Here is an 18,282-nt window from a genome sequence, read left to right as displayed (position 1 = left end):
GCTCTCCTAGTGACTCTTTGTAAATAGTAAAAGTTTTTACATCTCATTTTCTTTTTAACTTCCAACTTTTAATACAATTTCAGAATATTTGTAGAGAGCCTATATACCTTGCCAGGCACCGTCCTAGTCATAAAAAATGAATAAGACAGTAGTATTCAGTTTGGTTGGGAAGACAGTAGAACATCCTAAAATGTAATGTGAGGGTACTTCAAAAAGTTCATGGAAGAATATAATTAAAGGATAATATGAATATTTCCATGAACTTTTTGAAGTAGCTTCGTATTTACTAAATCAGCCTATGAACAAACTCATGGGAGCATAGATGAAGAAGAAATTAATTTTACCTGTTGAAAGCAAGCAATGTTTGAGGTAGGCCTTGAAGGATGAATTTGGCTTTTCTAGGAAGAAAATAATATTACAGGTATAACATCATAACCAAAGGTCAGATGTATGAAGGCTTTTTGGTCTACCAGCTTGGGCAAGATAACCTCTCAATGCCTTAATTTTCTCATCTGTGAAGTAGGTATAATACTTTTTATCTTACTGGGTGCTTAGGTGCATTAAAAAGTCCTTAGAACAGTGCTGAAAAAGTATTAGGTGCAGTGAATAATAATATAGTATATTATTAATATTGTAATAAAACAATGTATATAACATATAAAGTTACATAATATAAACTATGTAAGGCATATATAAATATATATTGTACTAAAATGTATATATATAGTATATTGTATTAATCTGTTTTTGTTGCTTATAACAAAGTACCTGGAACTGGGTAATGTATAAAGAAAACACAATTTATTGCTTACAGTTTTGGAGGCTGGAAAGTCCAAAGTCCAGGGAACACATTATATATTATATAATATAGTATATATTATAAATATATATTTGCCTTATATATAGTATAATATAATATTTTATATAATAAAACAATATATACTATATAATATATACTCATATATGCCTTACATATAGTATATATAAGGTATATACTTACACCTTATGTAGTGTATTTGGCCCTCTATCTGTGGGTTTAGTGTCTATGAATTCAACCAACTGAAGGTCCTGGGAATTTAACCATGTTAGTGCAGTCTGGTTTTACATTATTAACTGAAGAAAAGTGGGTGACCTTTAAAAACTTTTTAAGATTAGGAAACAAAAAGAAGTCATAAGGAGCCAAATCAGGACTGTAAGGAGAAGCCTAATGATTTCCCATTGAAACTCTCACAAAATTGCCCTTGTTTGATGAGAGGAATGAGCAGGAGCATTGTGGTGGAGAGGGAGTCACAGGTGAAGCTTTCTGGGTGTTTTTCCGCTAAAGTTTTGGCTAACTTTCTCCAAACACTCTCATAGTAGGCAGGTGTTATTCTTTGGTCCTCCAGAAAGTCAAGAAGTAAAATACCTTGAGCATTCCAAAAAAACTGTTGCCATGACCTTTGTTCTTTACCAATCCACTTTTGCTTTGACTGGACCATTTCTACCTCTTGGTAGCCATGGCTTTGATTGTGCTTTGTCTTCAGAATTGTACTGGTAAAGCCATGTTTCATCTACTGTTACAATTCTTTAAAGTAATACTTCAGGATCTTTTTTTTTTCTTTCTTTTTTTTTTTTTCCTTTTTGTCTTTTTTACTGACCGGTAACGGGATCGCAACCCTCGGTGTTGCGTCCGCACTGCACTCAGCCAGTGAGCGGGAACCGGTCTCCACATGGGATCCGAACCCTCGGTGGGAGCGCCGCCACGCTCCCAAGCAGCGCACTGTCCAATGCGCCACCGGGCCGGCCCAATACTTCAGGATCTTGATCTCACTTTTTAAGGATTTTAATGGAAAGCTCTGGTCTTGTCTGCAGCTGATCTGGGCACAACAGACTAGTTTAGATGTATTAGAAGAAATTGTAAAGGAAAAAATATAAGATTTAATTACAAAAACAAAAAAAGTGCTCACAAAATCTCTTATACATGAAAATTTGTCAAAGTAAATTGACAGACTACAGCCTGAGATGATGATATTAATGGGAAATACAATAGGCCGGGATATATACCTGGTATATAAACAGTTTACTCTTCTTATCTGTTGCCTGAAATATTTTTCATTCTTCTAGAAGTGTGCTGTCTTTCTGTCATTTAGTGGGCCAATTGCTTCGTATGTAGACCATGACTTTCTTGTACTACTTTGTGTTTTTTTTAGAGGTTTTGATTGCTCCACCACCACACACATTCTGCGCTTTTATCATATTCTCAGGATTTTCCAAACTACCTATGTCTCTAGTCTCCCCTTTGCTCAGAGACTCCCTTTATGGCTTGTTGTGCTTTCTTGATTGAATTGGGACTGTTTGCTCGCTAAAGCTGCTACATAGCTGCTTCCCTAGGTTAAAGCCATTGTTTTCTGGATATTGTGTCTTCCTCTTTTGCTAGGATATATTCTTAGGTAACTTTCGGAGAAAGGTCAACTTTCTTTTTTTTTTTTTCCTTTTTGTCTTTTTTCGTGTCCGGCAACGGATCGCAACCCTCAGTGTCGCGCCCGTACCGGACCGGGACCGGCAACGGGATCGCAACCCTCAGTGTTGCTCCCACACCTCGCTCAGTCAGTGAGCGGGAACCGGTCTGTATGTGGGATCCGAACTCTCGGCGGGAGCGCCACCGCGCTCCCAAGCGGCGCACTGTAGCAGTGCGCCACTGGGCCGGCCCAAAGGTCAACTTTCTAAATCTCTTCTTTCTGATAATGAATATATTCTGCCCTCACATGAATTTGGTTTGAAATTCGGGCACCTAGTTGCTTAGGTAAAACTTTGGAGTCATTCTTGACTCTATTTCACTTCATTCCCCACAGCCCATTAATTCATCAGCAAACCCTATCAGATTTTCCTTTCAAGTGTATTCAAAATCTAGTTACTTCTTAGCACCTCTCCTGCTGACATTCTGGTCAGAGCCATCATTGCCTTTCACCACCTTACTGCAGCAGCTACCTGTCTAGTCTCCTGCTTCCCCCAGTCTGTTGCTCCCCTATGGTCTGTTTTCCAGTGTGGGCTGAGTGATTCTCTGTTGAAAACTCTATCGACTTCACACCTCACTCAAAGTAAAAGCTAAAGGCTTTATTTACAGCACAGCTGGCTCTCTTTTGCTTCCCTGACGCCATCACCTACTGTTTTGTCCCTTCCTCTCTCCTTTCTACTATACTGGCCTCAATATGTATTTGTCAAATTAACTTAATTTATATTTCTTCAGAATTTGAAGACATTGTTTCCTTGCCTTTAGTATCTAGTGTTACTGATGAAAAGTCTGGTTTTTGTTCTTTTGCAGGTGATCTGTTTCTTTTCTCTTGGGAATATTTTTACAATCTTCTCTTCACCCCTCATGTTTAGAAATCTTAAAAGATCTAATCGGATCTCATTCTTTGGCTATGACATTTATTATTGGCATTTTAGTTTGAAGACTCATATCTCCCTTCAGCGCTGGGAAATTTTCTGATATTTCTTTGATAATTTCATTGTCTTTTTTCCCCTCTCTTCTCTTGGGATACTTTATTAGTTGGATATTGGTTGTTCTGAGTTATTCACTCATACTTCTTATATTTTTATTTCTTCATGTTCTACTTTCTGGGAGGCTACCTAGATATTTTCTAATACTTCTTTTGAGAAAATTTTAGTAATTAAGCTTTTAATTTCCAGGAGCTTTTTCTTATTCACTAATTAAAAAAAAAATAACATCCTTATTTTATGGATGTTTAACCTTTGATTTAAGGATGCTAGTTATGATCTTTGAAATACTATCTTCTGTTACTAGAATTGTCTTTTTTTACTCTGGGCTTAGTATTTCAGTTCACTTTGATTTTCCTTTATTTCAGTGTAGGCTCTCCTCATATCTGGTTATTCTAGATTTTCCATGTGTTTATTTAAGAATGTACATTAGAGTAGCTGGTACATACAAGGGTACTTCAAAAAGTTCATGGAAAGATTCACATTATCTTTTCATTCTATTCTTCCATAAACATTTTAAGGTACCCTCGTATATCTGCTTCACTCTAGAGTGAGGAGGCTAGAATTGGTTTGGAAGCAAGTTGAAAGCTGGCCACTATTACTAGGGAGGCTACCAAAATACTGTAACAAGGAGGGCTTCACTTTATTGCACTATTCTGTGGCACAGACACAACTGTAGTGTTCTGGTTTTTTCAGATGGTTTGTTCAGTGTTTTTTGTAAGGAGCTTTTTGATTATTTTGCTTGGTGGTCAATGTCTGGCACATCACGCAAGACCATGAATTCCACTGTGATTGAATTCTACAAGTAATAGAGAGCTATTTTAGATTTAAAAGAAAAATTATTTTTGTGGTAAAATACATACATTATATCATCTTAACCATTTTAAGTGTACAGTTCAGTGCTATTAAGTTCATTTACATTATTGTGCAACTATCACAATCATCCATTTCTAGAATGCTTTTTCATCTTACAAAACTGAAATTCTGTACCCATTAAACAATAACTTCCATCTACTCCCCACACCACCCTAGCCCCTGGCAACCACCATTCTATTTTCTGTCTCTGCATTTAACTACTCTAGGTACCTCATATAAGTAGAATCACATAGTATTTATCTTTTTAAAAAATTGTTGTAGGAAGTACATAATATATAATTTATTATCTTAACAGTTTTTAAGTGTACAGTTCAGTAGTGTTAGGTGTAATCTCGTGAAATAGATCTACAGAACATTTCATCTTGCAAATCTGAGACTGTACTTTTTAAACAACCACCCCTCCTCCCTCAGTTCCTGGTAAATACCTTTCTACTTTTCTGTTCAATGAATTTGACTACTCTAGGTACTCCATATAAGTTAAATCATACAGTATTTGTCTTTTTGTGATTGGCTTATTTCACTTAACATAATTTCGTCAAGGTTCATCCATGCTGTAGCATGTGATTTTCTTCCTTTTTAAGGTTATATAATATCTGTTTTGTGTATGTACCACATTTTGGTTATCATTTAGCAGTTGATGGACACCTGCATTGCTCTTACCTGTTGGCTGCTGTGAATAATGCTGCTATGAACATGGGTGCACATAAATTTCTTTGAGACTCTGCTTTCAGTTTTTTTGTGTATATACCCAGAAGTGGAATCGTTTGGTCATATGGTAATTCTGCTTTTAAATTTTTGAGGACCTGACCACCTGTTTTCCACAGCAGCTACACCCTTTTATTTTCCCACCAACTGTGTACAAAGGTTCCAATTTCTCTACATCCCCGTCAACAATTACTATTTATTTATTTATTTTTTAAAAGTAGCTATCTTAATGGATCTGAGGTGTGTAGATTCTTGACCACAGTTGCANGGTCTCCACATGGGATCCGAACCCTCGGTGGGAGCGCCGCCACGCTCCCAAGCAGCGCACTGTCCAATGCGCCACCGGGCCGGCCCAATACTTCAGGATCTTGATCTCACTTTTTAAGGATTTTAATGGAAAGCTCTGGTCTTGTCTGCAGCTGATCTGGGCACAACAGACTAGTTTAGATGTATTAGAAGAAATTGTAAAGGAAAAAATATAAGATTTAATTACAAAAACAAAAAAAGTGCTCACAAAATCTCTTATACATGAAAATTTGTCAAAGTAAATTGACAGACTACAGCCTGAGATGATGATATTAATGGGAAATACAATAGGCCGGGATATATACCTGGTATATAAACAGTTTACTCTTCTTATCTGTTGCCTGAAATATTTTTCATTCTTCTAGAAGTGTGCTGTCTTTCTGTCATTTAGTGGGCCAATTGCTTCGTATGTAGACCATGACTTTCTTGTACTACTTTGTGTTTTTTTTAGAGGTTTTGATTGCTCCACCACCACACACATTCTGCGCTTTTATCATATTCTCAGGATTTTCCAAACTACCTATGTCTCTAGTCTCCCCTTTGCTCAGAGACTCCCTTTATGGCTTGTTGTGCTTTCTTGATTGAATTGGGACTGTTTGCTCGCTAAAGCTGCTACATAGCTGCTTCCCTAGGTTAAAGCCATTGTTTTCTGGATATTGTGTCTTCCTCTTTTGCTAGGATATATTCTTAGGTAACTTTCGGAGAAAGGTCAACTTTCTTTTTTTTTTTTTTTTTCCTTTTTGTCTTTTTCCGTGGCCGGCAACGGATCGCAACCCTCAGTGTTGCTCCCACACCTCGCTCAGTCAGTGAGCGGGAACCGGTCTGTATGTGGGATCCGAACTCTCGGCGGGAGCGCCACCGCGCTCCCAAGCGGCGCACTGTAGCAGTGCGCCCCTGGGCCGGCCCAAAGGTCAACTTTCTTTTTTTTTTTTTTTCCTTTTTGTCTTTTTCCGTGGCCGGCAACGGATCGCAACCCTCAGTGTTGCTCCCACACCTCGCTCAGTCAGTGAGCGGGAACCGGTCTGTATGTGGGATCCGAACTCTCGGCGGGAGCGCCACCGCGCTCCCAAGCGGCGCACTGTAGCAGTGCGCCCCTGGGCCGGCCCAAAGGTCAACTTTCTTTTTTTTTTTTTTTCCTTTTTGTCTTTTTCCGTGGCCGGCAACGGATCGCAACCCTCAGTGTTGCTCCCACACCTCGCTCAGTCAGTGAGCGGGAACCGGTCTGTATGTGGGATCCGAACTCTCGGCGGGAGCGCCACCGCGCTCCCAAGCGGCGCACTGTAGCAGTGCGCCCCTGGGCCGGCCCAAAGGTCAACTTTCTTTTTTTTTTTTTTTCCTTTTTGTCTTTTTCCGTGGCCGGCAACGGATCGCAACCCTCAGTGTTGCTCCCACACCTCGCTCAGTCAGTGAGCGGGAACCGGTCTGTATGTGGGATCCGAACTCTCGGCGGGAGCGCCACCGCGCTCCCAAGCGGCGCAGTGTAGCAGTGCGCCACTGGGCCGGCCCAAAGGTCAACTTTCTAAATCTCTTCTTTCTGATAATGAATATATTCTGCCCTCACATGAATTTGGTTTGAAATTCGGGCACCTAGTTGCTTAGGTAAAACTTTGGAGTCATTCTTGACTCTATTTCACTTCATTCCCCACAGCCCATTAATTCATCAGCAAACCCTATCAGATTTTCCTTTCAAGTGTATTCAAAATCTAGTTACTTCTTAGCACCTCTCCTGCTGACATTCTGGTCAGAGCCATCATTGCCTTTCACCACCTTACTGCAGCAGCTACCTGTCTAGTCTCCTGCTTCCCCCAGTCTGTTGCTCCCCTATGGTCTGTTTTCCAGTGTGGGCTGAGTGATTCTCTGTTGAAAACTCTATCGACTTCACACCTCACTCAAAGTAAAAGCTAAAGGCTTTATTTACAGCACAGCTGGCTCTCTTTTGCTTCCCTGACGCCATCACCTACTGTTTTGTCCCTTCCTCTCTCCTTTCTACTATACTGGCCTCAATATGTATTTGTCAAATTAACTTAATTTATATTTCTTCAGAATTTGAAGACATTGTTTCCTTGCCTTTAGTATCTAGTGTTACTGATGAAAAGTCTGGTTTTTGTTCTTTTGCAGGTGATCTGTTTCTTTTCTCTTGGGAATATTTTTACAATCTTCTCTTCACCCCTCATGTTTAGAAATCTTAAAAGATCTAATCGGATCTCATTCTTTGGCTATGACATTTATTATTGGCATTTTAGTTTGAAGACTCATATCTCCCTTCAGCGCTGGGAAATTTTCTGATATTTCTTTGATAATTTCATTGTCTTTTTTCCCCTCTCTTCTCTTGGGATACTTTATTAGTTGGATATTGGTTGTTCTGAGTTATTCACTCATACTTCTTATATTTTTATTTCTTCATGTTCTACTTTCTGGGAGGCTACCTAGATATTTTCTAATACTTCTTTTGAGAAAATTTTAGTAATTAAGCTTTTAATTTCCAGGAGCTTTTTCTTATTCACTAATTAAAAAAAAAATAACATCCTTATTTTATGGATGTTTAACCTTTGATTTAAGGATGCTAGTTATGATCTTTGAAATACTATCTTCTGTTACTAGAATTGTCTTTTTTTACTCTGGGCTTAGTATTTCAGTTCACTTTGATTTTCCTTTATTTCAGTGTAGGCTCTCCTCATATCTGGTTATTCTAGATTTTCCATGTGTTTATTTAAGAATGTACATTAGAGTAGCTGGTACATACAAGGGTACTTCAAAAAGTTCATGGAAAGATTCACATTATCTTTTCATTCTATTCTTCCATAAACATTTTAAGGTACCCTCGTATATCTGCTTCACTCTAGAGTGAGGAGGCTAGAATTGGTTTGGAAGCAAGTTGAAAGCTGGCCACTATTACTAGGGAGGCTACCAAAATACTGTAACAAGGAGGGCTTCACTTTATTGCACTATTCTGTGGCACAGACACAACTGTAGTGTTCTGGTTTTTTCAGATGGTTTGTTCAGTGTTTTTTGTAAGGAGCTTTTTGATTATTTTGCTTGGTGGTCAATGTCTGGCACATCACGCAAGACCATGAATTCCACTGTGATTGAATTCTACAAGTAATAGAGAGCTATTTTAGATTTAAAAGAAAAATTATTTTTGTGGTAAAATACATACATTATATCATCTTAACCATTTTAAGTGTACAGTTCAGTGCTATTAAGTTCATTTACATTATTGTGCAACTATCACAATCATCCATTTCTAGAATGCTTTTTCATCTTACAAAACTGAAATTCTGTACCCATTAAACAATAACTTCCATCTACTCCCCACACCACCCTAGCCCCTGGCAACCACCATTCTATTTTCTGTCTCTGCATTTAACTACTCTAGGTACCTCATATAAGTAGAATCACATAGTATTTATCTTTTTAAAAAATTGTTGTAGGAAGTACATAATATATAATTTATTATCTTAACAGTTTTTAAGTGTACAGTTCAGTAGTGTTAGGTGTAATCTCGTGAAATAGATCTACAGAACATTTCATCTTGCAAATCTGAGACTGTACTTTTTAAACAACCACCCCTCCTCCCTCAGTTCCTGGTAAATACCTTTCTACTTTCTGTTCAATGAATTTGACTACTCTAGGTACTCCATATAAGTTAAATCATACAGTATTTGTCTTTTTGTGATTGGCTTATTTCACTTAACATAATTTCGTCAAGGTTCATCCATGCTGTAGCATGTGATTTTCTTCCTTTTTAAGGTTATATAATATCTGTTTTGTGTATGTACCACATTTTGGTTATCATTTAGCAGTTGATGGACACCTGCATTGCTCTTACCTGTTGGCTGCTGTGAATAATGCTGCTATGAACATGGGTGCACATAAATTTCTTTGAGACTCTGCTTTCAGTTTTTTTGTGTATATACCCAGAAGTGGAATCGTTTGGTCATATGGTAATTCTGCTTTTAAATTTTTGAGGACCTGACCACCTGTTTTCCACAGCAGCTACACCCTTTTATTTTCCCACCAACTGTGTACAAAGGTTCCAATTTCTCTACATCCCCGTCAACAATTACTATTTATTTATTTATTTTTTAAAAGTAGCTATCTTAATGGATCTGAGGTGTGTAGATTCTTGACCACAGTTGCATTTTTTTTTTTTTCCTTTTTGTCTTTTTTCGTGTCCGGCAACGGATCTCAACCCTCAGTGTCGCGCCCGTACCGGACCGGCAATGGGATCGCAACCCTCGGTGTCGTGCCCACACCTCGCTCAGCCAGTGAGCGGGAACCGGTCTGTATGTGGGATCCGAACCCTCGGCGGGAGCACCACCGCACTCCCAAGCGGCGCACTGTAAGCAGTGCGCCACCGGGCCGGCCCACAGTTGCATTTTAACAAGACTAATCTGGTAGCCCTCTGCGAAATGTATTGGTATGAGGTAGTGAGGCATGGAAGGCCAGTTAGGAGGTGCTTGAGTTGACTTAGCTTTGTAGTAATGAACTGGTTTAAATGTGGTGGGAAGATACAGTTCTGAGAGGTGGTGGAAGAATGGAAAGAATTTATTTGAATTTAAGAAATTTATTTGAATTTATTTCTCACTTAATGAGAAACGACTTGAGAATGACTTTTATATTTTGAACATGACTGTAGTAGAAATGTGGAAGTAAAGGGAAGGAGAGAAAAATAATTTGTTGATCTTTTGAGTTTTAGGTGATGGGAGTATTGTTGTGAAAATAAATGCCTGGCAGGGCAGCTTGAATTATGGGAGCATATGATAGGTGAGAAAGCAGATCTGGAAACTTGTTTTTGTGAGGGCCAATGGGATAGTGGTCATAACATTTCTCATTGAAATATAGATCTGGAAACTTGTTTTTGTGAGGGCCAATGGGATAGTGATCATAGTATTTCTCGTTGAAATATTCATTTTCTTTAGAAAAAATAATCTGATAAATTTTTTCTTCTCAATTTTTTACAGCTCTTGCAAGCTTAGGATATGAAAAGAGCTGTGTGTTATTCAATTGTGCAGCCTTAGCTAGCCAGATTGCAGCAGAACAGAACCTGGATAATGACGAAGGATTGAAAATTGCTGCTAAACATTACCAGGTATGCAGAAAAGTAGTTACTACATAATGATCAACATTAAGTTGGATGACACTGAAAATAATTTGCATTTAGGTTTATAGATTCTTCATTACGCAACAGATGTTTTCTTGAAAAGTAATGTACGATTTAAATGAATTGATTCTTACTGTTGAAGCCCTTAGATAAAGTATCTATAGACCAGGTCTGTTTTTCCTCACCATTTAATACCCAGCACCTAGCACAGTGCCTGGCACATAATAGAGGCTCAATAAATTCGATTGACCAAATAATTAAATGTATGAGACAAAATCTCATACAATTATGGTAAATCCCTTTTAAATAAATGACCTCATTAAAAAAATTTGTACATTATTTTTATGTTTTCTTAGAGTGAGACACACCTGTGTCACAAAAATTAAGACCATTTGGCAAGAAAATAAAAGTTTAACTCTGAGACTCATGGAGAGGTGATATTTAAATGTGGTCAGACGTAATGTTCTTAAGTTGGCTAAATCTATATTTTAGGTACTAATCGTTCACTAATATGGCATGTTATTTTGTGACAGTTTTTTATTATTTACTCAACTCTTTCAGTTAAAAGAATAATAGTGATTATTGTTAAGTTATATCTTATAAAAAATAATAAAAATATGTTTTACAATTTACAAAGTATTTTCAGGAACATTATTTGAATTTCATATAAACCTTGTGATGCATGTCATGTAATGTAACATCATTCCCATTTTAAACACAAGGAGACTAAAGATTAGAAGTGTCATTAAAGCTGTCCATTTGGGTTTCAGGTGTTCTGAATTTCGTGTAATTCCAAATGTTCCTTCCACTGTCTCCCTGTGGAATTTGCTTGTCTCAGAGGTAGAGTCTGTTTAAATTCAGGGGAGAGATGAGGAATGCTGTTCTGGAAAAGTGAAAGGAAATATACTTTAAGCAAACAACATGCTCTAAATTGTGGCTTGCCATACAATCTGGATGGGAATAGATGACAAACATAATGGACACACTATTTCTTTTTGAAGCCATAGCTGACAAGTATTTTAAAATTTGAAAATGAAGTAAAATTTCTATTAAAAACTGTAACTCAATTGGTATGTGATATTTTAGAGGACATTCTGAATTATTGAGTAAATATTTTATTCTGTGAGTGTTCGTAGCAGGTTACTTAGTATGAAGGAAAGAGAACTGGAGGTATTAAACCTAGGTCCTTGTCTAGGTTGCTTGCCACCCAGAAGCTATGTGCCCTTGGGCAAATTCTGTAACCTCTCTAGACCTCCAGTTCCTCATCCTCGTTGTTCTAGTTTATGATTCTGTTAGTTTACTAAACAGGGTCAGCTGATCAGTCCTTGCAGATATTCTAGTTTTACTATACTTTATGACTGCAGAAAATATGCTCATTTTAATACTGTTAGCTTTGAGTTATCTCTATATGGCCTACCTATCTAACACACACCACCTTTAATTCCAGACTGACTGCATCCTTTTGCTTAGTGTCATTTGTCTCATAAAAGCAAAGTTATTTTTGTATTAAGAAAACAAAATATAATTGGGATGAAAAATCTGGTAGGGAACATTTCACTAGGGAGTTCTAGGCCAAACAGAAATCATTAGCAATGGATGTTAGTAATGCTGTTCCTCAGAGGGCTAGGTGTATATACTATTTGGGGTTTCCCCTAAGTGCAGCATGTTTAATTATTTTGAAAGATGAATTTATTTGGGATCAAAGCAAGAGCATTTCAGTACTGAGAACATTTCAATAATGTTTTATCCCTGCCTCTATTCTTATATTAGTTTTGAGGAAGTATATATAATAATAAGCTTAATCAATTTGTCCCATTAATTTACTTTGTTTTTCTCTGCAGTTTTACTGTTTGTTAAATCTCTTGTTACTCTATAGAGTTTTGGAAAGATACCCTTATTGTCTGTAGGCCAGATGTTTTCCAGTGGTGTTGTATGATATGAAAGGTTAAATGTAGTAACTGTTCACTGAGTTAACATTCAAAATGACTTTTGTATATAACAGTAGAAAATTAAGTCTTGCTGAGTTCCTGCAGATTTTAAAGAAATTCTTTTTTCCCCTTGTCTAGTTTGCTAGTGGTGCCTTTTTACATATTAAAGAAACGGTTTTATCTGCTTTAAATCGAGAGCCTACCGTGGACATATCTCCAGATACTGTTGGAACCCTCAGTCTTATTATGCTGGCACAGGCCCAAGAAGTATTTTTTTTAAAAGCCACAAGAGGTAACTCCAATTTGTCCTTCATTTTGTTGCATGTGAAAATAAGTGATAGGCGTTTAAACAAAGAAAGTGATTCGAATATAATATGTTCAATGTAGGGCTTTCCTTTTTGAACTTGATAACATGGATTATTGAAAAATTTCAGCTCTCCTTTTCTGAACTTGTGTACAAATGTACACTTAAGAATGCAGGCCGTGTTTGAAGTCTTATGAAATGGATAATTAGCCATTGTCTTTAAACACTGAATTCCGGAATAGTATTTATGTATGTTTGTAATATGTCAAACATTCATTCAGCAAATATTTATTAGGTCCCTACTGTGTGGTAGTCACTGTTCTAGTCTCTAGATAAACAGAGTTAGCAGACAAACAAGGTTCTTATTTTTAGGAAGCTTACATTTTAATGTGGGGGCAGATGATAAAGATAATTTCAGAGAGATAATTGCTATGAAGAACATAAGAATGGATGATGTGGTAGTGACTGGTGATCTGGCTGTGGGATGGGGTGCAGGGGGAGTCGTGCTAATTTTAGGTTCATTAGTCAAGCAGGCTTTCTTTGAGGAGGTCCTGTTTAAACTAGACCTAAATGATGAGTCCCTGACCCTGTGAATGAGGGAATAAGAACAATTCTTATAGGGTTTATAAGTTAATATGAGACATTGGAATATTGGCTGAATATGTTAAGGGAAGTTGAAAATAAGAGCAGTCATTATGTGGAAGAGGTATGGATTGGAATAATTTTTTCTTTTAAAATAATAGCTTATATTGAGATAGAATTCATGTGTAATACAATCCATTCTTTTAAAGTACACAATTAGTGGTTTTTAGTATATTCATAGTTTTATAGCCATTACCATTATATTATTTTACGATGTTATCATCATCACAGAAAGAAACTTAATACCCATTAACAGTCACTCCTGCTTTCTCCTTTACCCCAGCTGCTGGCAACCCTTAATCTATTTTCTCTCTTTGGATTTGCCTGTGAAATAATTTTAAATTTTATGCATAGGACTTGATTTCATCAAAAAGCCTTTTTTAGACAAGATGTATAAACTTGTGATCTCAGTGTCTATACTGAGTCATATATCAGATTATCTCATATTTACTTCAGTTATAATGGTCAATTTTGTTTTTATTTCAGATAAAATGAAAGATGCCATCATAGCTAAATTGGCTAATCAAGCTGCAGATTATTTTGGTGATGCTTTCAAACAGTGTCAGTACAAAGATACTCTCCCTAAGGTCAGTTATTGTTTTTATAAACACTTGTTTATTTTGCATGTAGAAATATTTGGACATTTTTGTGTATAAAAAGCAAGTTGAAAATTATTATAAAGAAATTTGAAATTTTATTAGAGGCATTTGAAGAATATATTTGTAGAAATAGTTTTCTAAATTTAAGATGCATGAACAGTTCTTTAATATTAAGGGGATGCCTTTGTCTTTACCATTTACTAAACTTGTTTTTCCAAGCTAAAATTCTTTCTAGAAAACTTTGGCCATCTGTCTTCCATAATTTTATCAAATCAAGGCATTGTGTAGTTCTGAATCACTGGTGATTTGGTGCAAGCATGAGTACTTGAGCATGTTTATTGTTCACACTTTTAATTATTGTCCTGTTTTCTTAAAGATGAGTCTTAAAGCACAGACACAGACATAAAGAAAAAAGGAAAAGAAAACAAATTCATCTGATACTTTGATTAGAATTAAGTTTTGCCAACAGCTATAGAAAATTGGGCTGCTAATGGACAGCTAAGGAAAATCAACCATCTTAAACCACATACTACAGGAAGTATTATGTTTTAATGTAAACTTTTCTGAAGTGGCAATTGAAAAGACTATTCAGTGATGATTATTTGTAAATGACAAAGGCAATGACTAGAATAAGTAGTAAATTTGGAATGGTTAAAAAAGGAAACTTAAAGATTGAGTGAAATACATTTCAACTACTCTTTCGAAGTGTTCAAGGAATTAGTTTCATCTTTATGATAGCATATGGTGTTTGTTACATGATTTTTTTGTTGGAATTTGATTTATAAATCATATTCAGGAATCGTTGTAAATTATGAAAGTGCAGACAATTTTGGGGTGAAATAAAAATGCACATATGTGCATCAACAGTACACATTAGTCAGAAGATGAACAATAAAGAATTAATGTGAGAATTCTTGGGGACTTAAAATACACCAAGTGCCTCCTAGAAATTTGCCCAGGACTCTTGTATACTAATAGCATTACTCTTAAAAAGAGGCTTGGGATCTTCTCTCACCTTTTTTTCCATCTGGAAGTCCTCATGTTCAGCTGCACAGTGTACCGTTACATCCTGTTGGGCCATTAGTTCAGTCCTGTCATGAAGAGAAGAATGTCACCTACAAAGACTTGGAAGCTACCTCTGCAGCATTCCTGGTATTCCTTGAAAATCTCCTGTTTACGTACCAAGTTGCTGTAGCCTTACTTTGAGAACTGGCATGAGTGCAGTTTGAGATTTAGATGTCTTTTGTTTTTTCTTTTTTGCTAATAAAGCTCATAAGGTATTTTCATATTCTAGTTATAAAACCGGAATATCTACAAATAGTGATCCAGGGAGCTAGGAAATTATTCACTGGGAGAGAGGAAAACACACAAGGTGTAACACAGTTTTTGATTCTTTTATATTTTTTCTAGACAGTGATTGTCTAGTATATTTCATGAATTTTTGTAATATCATGTACTTTCTAAAAAGCAGTGAGCTTGCAGGCTAGAATTTGGCATTTTGGAACAGCCTCTGTCACTATAACAGGTTTTCTGGTTTATGTCTTTGGATCTTTTAATATTAATTTAGATTGGATTTATTTTCAAAACAAATTAGGGCAAAATAATGCTTTACCATATTAATAGTCATGAACTTAGTGCATTTTTCTGTGTGTGATGTGTTTCTGAGTATATGATACTGAAATGTTAGTGTTTACATTATACTACGTCATTTTTATATGGCTAAAATTCATCTTTACTAAGAAGTCTCTTAGGATATGAATTTAAGTGAGAACTTACTTTACTGTCTTTTGTCTTTTAAACATGAAACAGTCAGCTATAGAGCAATTTCATTAGTATATGTGAGTAATGGTGGTTTAGTTGACTCTAAGGGCTGGGAAGGGCTCGTAAGAAAGCTTTTAAAGCCCTGTGCTTGGTATTCCTCTGTGAATGTCCATTCCACTTCTCTTTCTAATGCATGCTTTCCTTTCTTCTTTGTAAACAAAATGTTGACTTCATGGCTCAATTAAAGAGAATTGTGAAAACCTAAATTGGCTTCAATTAAAAGTTTAAAAAAAACCTCTTAATTTTAACAGGGAGAAAAAAATTGAATTCATCAAATCCAATCCATGCAAAATCATGTGTTCTTCTCTGTTTATACCTAATGACTAACCTATCTCTAAACCATTAATGGGGTGATTCTAATTTCTGTCTCCTTTTCCTTTTTCTTCCTGCATCCCATGTTGTCTGTGCTGGTTTGTGTGGTTGGACTCTCCCCTGGTCAGTATTTTTATTTCCAGGAGGTGTTCCCCGTCTTGGCTGCAAAGCACTGTATCATGCAGGCCAATGCTGAATACCACCAGTCTATCCTGGCAAAACAGCAGAAGAAATTTGGAGAAGAGATTGCAAGGTTACAGGTGAGTCTCTTAGCAATAAATAGTTAAGTAACTTGGATCTCCAGTTTTTTCCCTAGTGAGATTCTCAGGTTTACTCATGAAAATCATTCCCACTATTAAAAGAGACAAGTGATTGTTTTTATCTTTAGGCTTAACCAGCTGCACGGTTTTTGAAGCCTCATGTTTTATGTAAGAAATTCATGCAAAATTTGTATTTAATTCTTTTACTTATTCATGTTTATTTTAATGTAAAAATATTCTAAATTAATTACTGTGCTCCAGGAGGATGTGCAATGCTTAACTTCTGGCCTAGCTTTGGTTTAAACAGGACAAAATTCCACAGCTTCAGGACAGTGTTTTTTTTGTTTGTTTGTTTTTTAAAATACACACACACACACACACACACACACACGCACGCATGCACGCACACACAAAATAGATCTTGTAAACAGTAGAGTACCTTCTATTTAGTTGTGTCCATACTGTTTGCATTGGGGCTGTCAGACACATGCTGTGACATCTGTGGCAACTTTGCAGCTGGAGCAAGAGCTGTTTATGTGAGTTGTTTGTATTTTGAATATTGGTAAGCAGAGGATAGGAAGAAGACTATTAGGGAAATTCAAGTGTGGACTGGGTATTAGATACTATAAATGTCTTAGTCTGTTTTGTGCTGCTGTAACAATACTGCAGACACTGGGTAATTTATAAAGAAAAGAAATTAATTTCTCGCAGGTCTGGAGGCTGGAAAGTCTAGTATCAAGCTGCAGGCATCTGCTGAGGGCCTTTGTGCAACGTCATCCCACGGCAGAAGCAGGGAGGGCAAGAAAGCTCAGAGAGCAACAGGGGGCCAAACTTTATTTTATAGCAAAGCCACTCTTGAGATGACTAACCCACTCTGCAATAATCGCATTAATTGATTCACCTCTTATTAGGCTCTGTCTTTTAACACTGATGCTTTGGGAATCGTTGCCAATACATGAGCTTTGGGTGGAGACATTCAAACCATAGCAGTGGAAGTGTTTAGGAAGTTCAAATTAGTTAATCTCTGCATGAGAAAACAAATCCACACTGACAAAATCAGAGAGACATATTTTGTTTTTTATAAAACCCTGATTTTCAAACATGTCTGACTTGTCCAGGGATTCACTTTGATTGTAGTAACTTAGATTCTTAAAGAAGAATGCTTCTGAACAAGAAATTTCTGTGGGAAGGACTTTTTTTTTTAAGGCTAGCATGTTAAAATTATTTGAAGTTTAGTTTTTTTTTAAATTTTCTATGAATTCTAGGACTATTAGATTCAAGTAAGCCCTTATTTAGTCTTTGTTGACCAGTCAGAGAAGAACTTCTTTTGAAATTTTGTTTTAAATACCCTCTGGAAAAAGGAAACTCTTTCAAGTTAACACAATGAGAGATAAAGACTTTTCTCAGTTACAGACACACAGACTTTGTAGCTTCAGTTTTGTGGTTTAGTCGTAGGTCGGAAGTTAACAAAGAACACACTCACTCACTGATCTCAAAGGGCAGTTTGTTCCTCTTTTAGATAGGCATGAAATATTTTTAAAATTAGTTGAACTCACAAGTAGGCAGACATAACAAACAGACCAAAAAGGTGACTAACCATATTCTCTGTAGCTTCTTATTCAGTAGAGAAAAGTAACCCATGATTCTGACAGAAATCATTATGTAGTTACACCATTAAACCAGCTTTCTAGTCATTGCTACCAGCAAAATGAAATAACTTATTGGTTGTGTGCAAACCAGAAACAAAAACAAAATCACATAGTCAGAAAAATCACAACAATAGGTAAAAGGGCAGCAAAGGTAAAATCGCTGCTTGGGATTACTTCCAGAGCCAAGAAAAATTGGCCCTGGGTTTAATATTAGCTCATGAGCTGTACTTCTTTTTTTTTTTTTTCGTTAAATTTTTATTTTGTCAATATACACTGTATATGATTATTATGGCCCATCA

The 18,282-nt window shown here is 36.5% G+C and overlaps 1 protein-coding gene across 4 annotated transcripts in view; it reads left to right on the top strand.

Moving 5' to 3' along the window:
- Positions 1-18,282, top strand: part of PDCD6IP (programmed cell death 6 interacting protein) — a 74,496-nt gene that overhangs the window by 14,719 nt on the left and 41,495 nt on the right. Inside the window, exons 4-7 of one of the 4 annotated variants that reach the window (XM_008585172.1) lie at positions 10,329-10,456; positions 12,535-12,688; positions 13,829-13,929; positions 16,218-16,334. In XM_008585172.1, the coding sequence (XP_008583394.1) occupies positions 10,329-10,456; positions 12,535-12,688; positions 13,829-13,929; positions 16,218-16,334 (500 nt within the window). Of the gene's footprint in view, positions 1-10,328; positions 10,457-12,534; positions 12,689-13,828; positions 13,930-16,202; positions 16,335-18,282 lie in introns of all 4 variants that reach the window. The other 3 variants (XM_008585171.1, XM_008585169.1, XM_008585168.1) reach the window with 3 other exon arrangements.

The sequence above is a fragment of the Galeopterus variegatus genome, unplaced genomic scaffold (assembly GCF_000696425.1).
Source record: "Galeopterus variegatus unplaced genomic scaffold, G_variegatus-3.0.2 Scaffold3476, whole genome shotgun sequence".
NCBI lineage: Eukaryota > Metazoa > Chordata > Mammalia > Dermoptera > Cynocephalidae > Galeopterus > Galeopterus variegatus.
The sequence above is the reverse complement of the archived record's forward strand: the minus strand, read 5'-3'. Positions and strand labels throughout refer to the sequence as shown.